This window comes from Fragaria vesca, linkage group LG7 (genome assembly GCF_000184155.1).
Source record: "Fragaria vesca subsp. vesca linkage group LG7, FraVesHawaii_1.0, whole genome shotgun sequence".
Taxonomy (NCBI): Eukaryota; Viridiplantae; Streptophyta; class Magnoliopsida; order Rosales; family Rosaceae; genus Fragaria; species Fragaria vesca.
Window position 1 is genome coordinate 17,669,720 of NC_020497.1, and position 2,308 is coordinate 17,672,027.

The window sequence follows — 2,308 nt, forward strand, 5'->3', positions numbered from 1 at the left end:
GAGAGAGAGAGAGACCTCTGAACTATTATAAGCACGAAGAACAGTGAAAGGCTCTGGTTTACCACGGACATCATAAAACACAACACGACCACTACTTGTTCCAGCTGCCAGTACCAAGCCATCGTCTCTGAATGACAATGCAGAGAAAGGCGCCTCGTAGGAGATGCAAGATGAATGTCTTCTAGACCCAGAGTCATAAGTATACAACTTTTTATCAAGCCCGACACTAGCAAACACCTGTCAAGAGAAAAGGCTTATTGAATCTCAGAATGCAAAAGCAATATATTTCCAGATATTCTGACTAAATAACTCACTACTTCACAGCAAGTGATAAAATAGCCTTCAAGCCTTATAAACATAATGAATTAAAATATTAATGTTCATAAATACTTATGCTACCTTGTCATTTGATGGTGAGAAACTGATACCAGCAGTTGGTGCAGAATGCTGCTTCAACCAAGAAATCTGCAGGTTTGAAAAAAGAAAAAGGAGAAAAAACACCAGTTATATTTCCAAACACAACACAAGAGAAACGAGTAATAAGTGCTTTTCAACAATGACTATCTCTAGACTTAATGGGGAAGAAAAGTAGATCAAAGGATAATAATTTACAACTACTCTTTCCAAAGGAAAATATGGATACCCCACTTGGGAGAAGAAAAAATATAATTGGAAACATGAAAGACATGCAGTTTCTCTTTGCTTTAAAAAAGGCTTTTACAAATGGGAATTTGCAAAGATGAAAAGGCAGAACAGCACAGAATTCGTTGATCCAATGGGAATCTGCAAACATGAAAGCAGAACAGCACAGAATTCATTAACATGCAGAGACATTCATTAGCCTAATGCAAACCTTTGGGCTACGACCGGTTGTGTCCCACAGATGCACAGAACCATCATCACCTGCAGTCACCAACAGGTGTCGGCTAATCCGGGAATAATCAAGCACTCTCAGTACCTGGTCTTAAAAGCCAGCAAACAAACAATTAGCTCGCAAGCCCGAGACTCAAAACCACAAACACCACAGGGACAAGAAAAACCCGCAAGAAGCAAACAGAAAAGAACCTGTCCATTGGGGTCCTTGAATTCAGTTGTTCTCGTACCAGATGCCAAGTTGTGGATAATGAGATCCCCATTAAGGCTGATGGAAGCCAAGTGCTCATCTTTGCAATTGTACGCTGCACCAGTAATCGTACTTGAATGGCCCCTCAACCATTTAATACATCTCTTCCTCTGCAAATCCCATATCCTCACAACCTGACCGCTCCCACCAGAACATATATACCTCGAAACCTTGTTACTGAAGCTAAGCGCCGATATAGACTCCTGTACAAACATTTCCACCATCAAACATCACATAATGTCACACCATATCTATTCAATTACACAACTAAATCACCTCAATGTTGTCTCCACTGTCGGTCCCGGAAACCGGAATAGTCCCCAAGCTCTGCCCGTTCTTATGCCACAGCGATATCTTCTTGTCGTCTCCGGCGCTCACCACAACCAAATCTGCAAAATCACAACCGCAAATTGAACCGAAAATTCATAATAATTTCACCTGAAAACTAATCACATAAGACAGTTGCTGAGCTCCAACAAAACGCAGCGAAATCTATAACCGTTGTTCTTCGAGTTCATCAGAATTAAATTAAGGAATGAAAGAAAGCGAGAGAGTGAGAGTGAGAGTGTGACTTACTGGTGTGGTTCCACTTGACGGAGTTGACGTGGCAGCCGGGGGAAGGAATGTAGCTGGAGACGCATGGATCGCCGGACTTGACGGAGACGTCGAAGAGCTTCACGGTGTCGCCGCCGCTCGCGGCGAGTAGAGTCACTGACGGATCGACTATGTTCATTGCCGCTCTTTCTAGCCGGGCTTTCCGATTCGGTTTCTGGTTTCTTTAACGGGAAGGTGTCCGGCTTCGATTTGCCGGGAAATTCAGTGGTGATGAGTGTGGGGACTTTCTGAGAGTGAAGGACGAAGAGAATTGAATTGCGAAATGGAAAAGAGGGGTTTGGTTTCTAAGTTTGTATTTGAATTTTCGGTTTTTCTCTTTTTTTTTATTAGGAAAAAAAACGAAGGGCAAATAACACTAAAGTACAATGTGAAGGTACAAATGATAAAAAAATCATCAATTGTTCCACATGTTAAAATAGTCACCCCAAATATTATTAGATGATAAAATGGTTACTTAATTTTATATCATATGATCTAATGGTCATTATTAAGTATCAATTATGATAAAAAAATACTTTTTAAATTTTAGGGATTGACAATTCTACCCTTTCTGTTATAAACATCATTCTT

At 40.6% G+C, this 2,308-nt stretch overlaps 1 protein-coding gene across 1 annotated transcript in view; it reads right to left on the reverse strand.

Annotated features, from left to right (window-relative positions):
* The window catches only part of LOC101313752 (protein NEDD1-like), a 4,375-nt gene extending 2,519 nt beyond the window's left edge, over nt 1–1,856 (reverse strand). The window contains exons 1-6 of the mRNA XM_004308858.1: nt 1,700–1,856; nt 1,400–1,512; nt 1,066–1,326; nt 854–958; nt 400–465; nt 16–237 (exon numbers count right to left, since the gene is read on the reverse strand). Coding sequence (XP_004308906.1) covers nt 16–237; nt 400–465; nt 854–958; nt 1,066–1,326; nt 1,400–1,512; nt 1,700–1,856 — 924 coding nt within the window. The remainder of the gene's footprint in view (nt 1–15; nt 238–399; nt 466–853; nt 959–1,065; nt 1,327–1,399; nt 1,513–1,699) is intronic.
* Between the last annotated feature and the right edge of the window lie 452 nt (nt 1,857–2,308).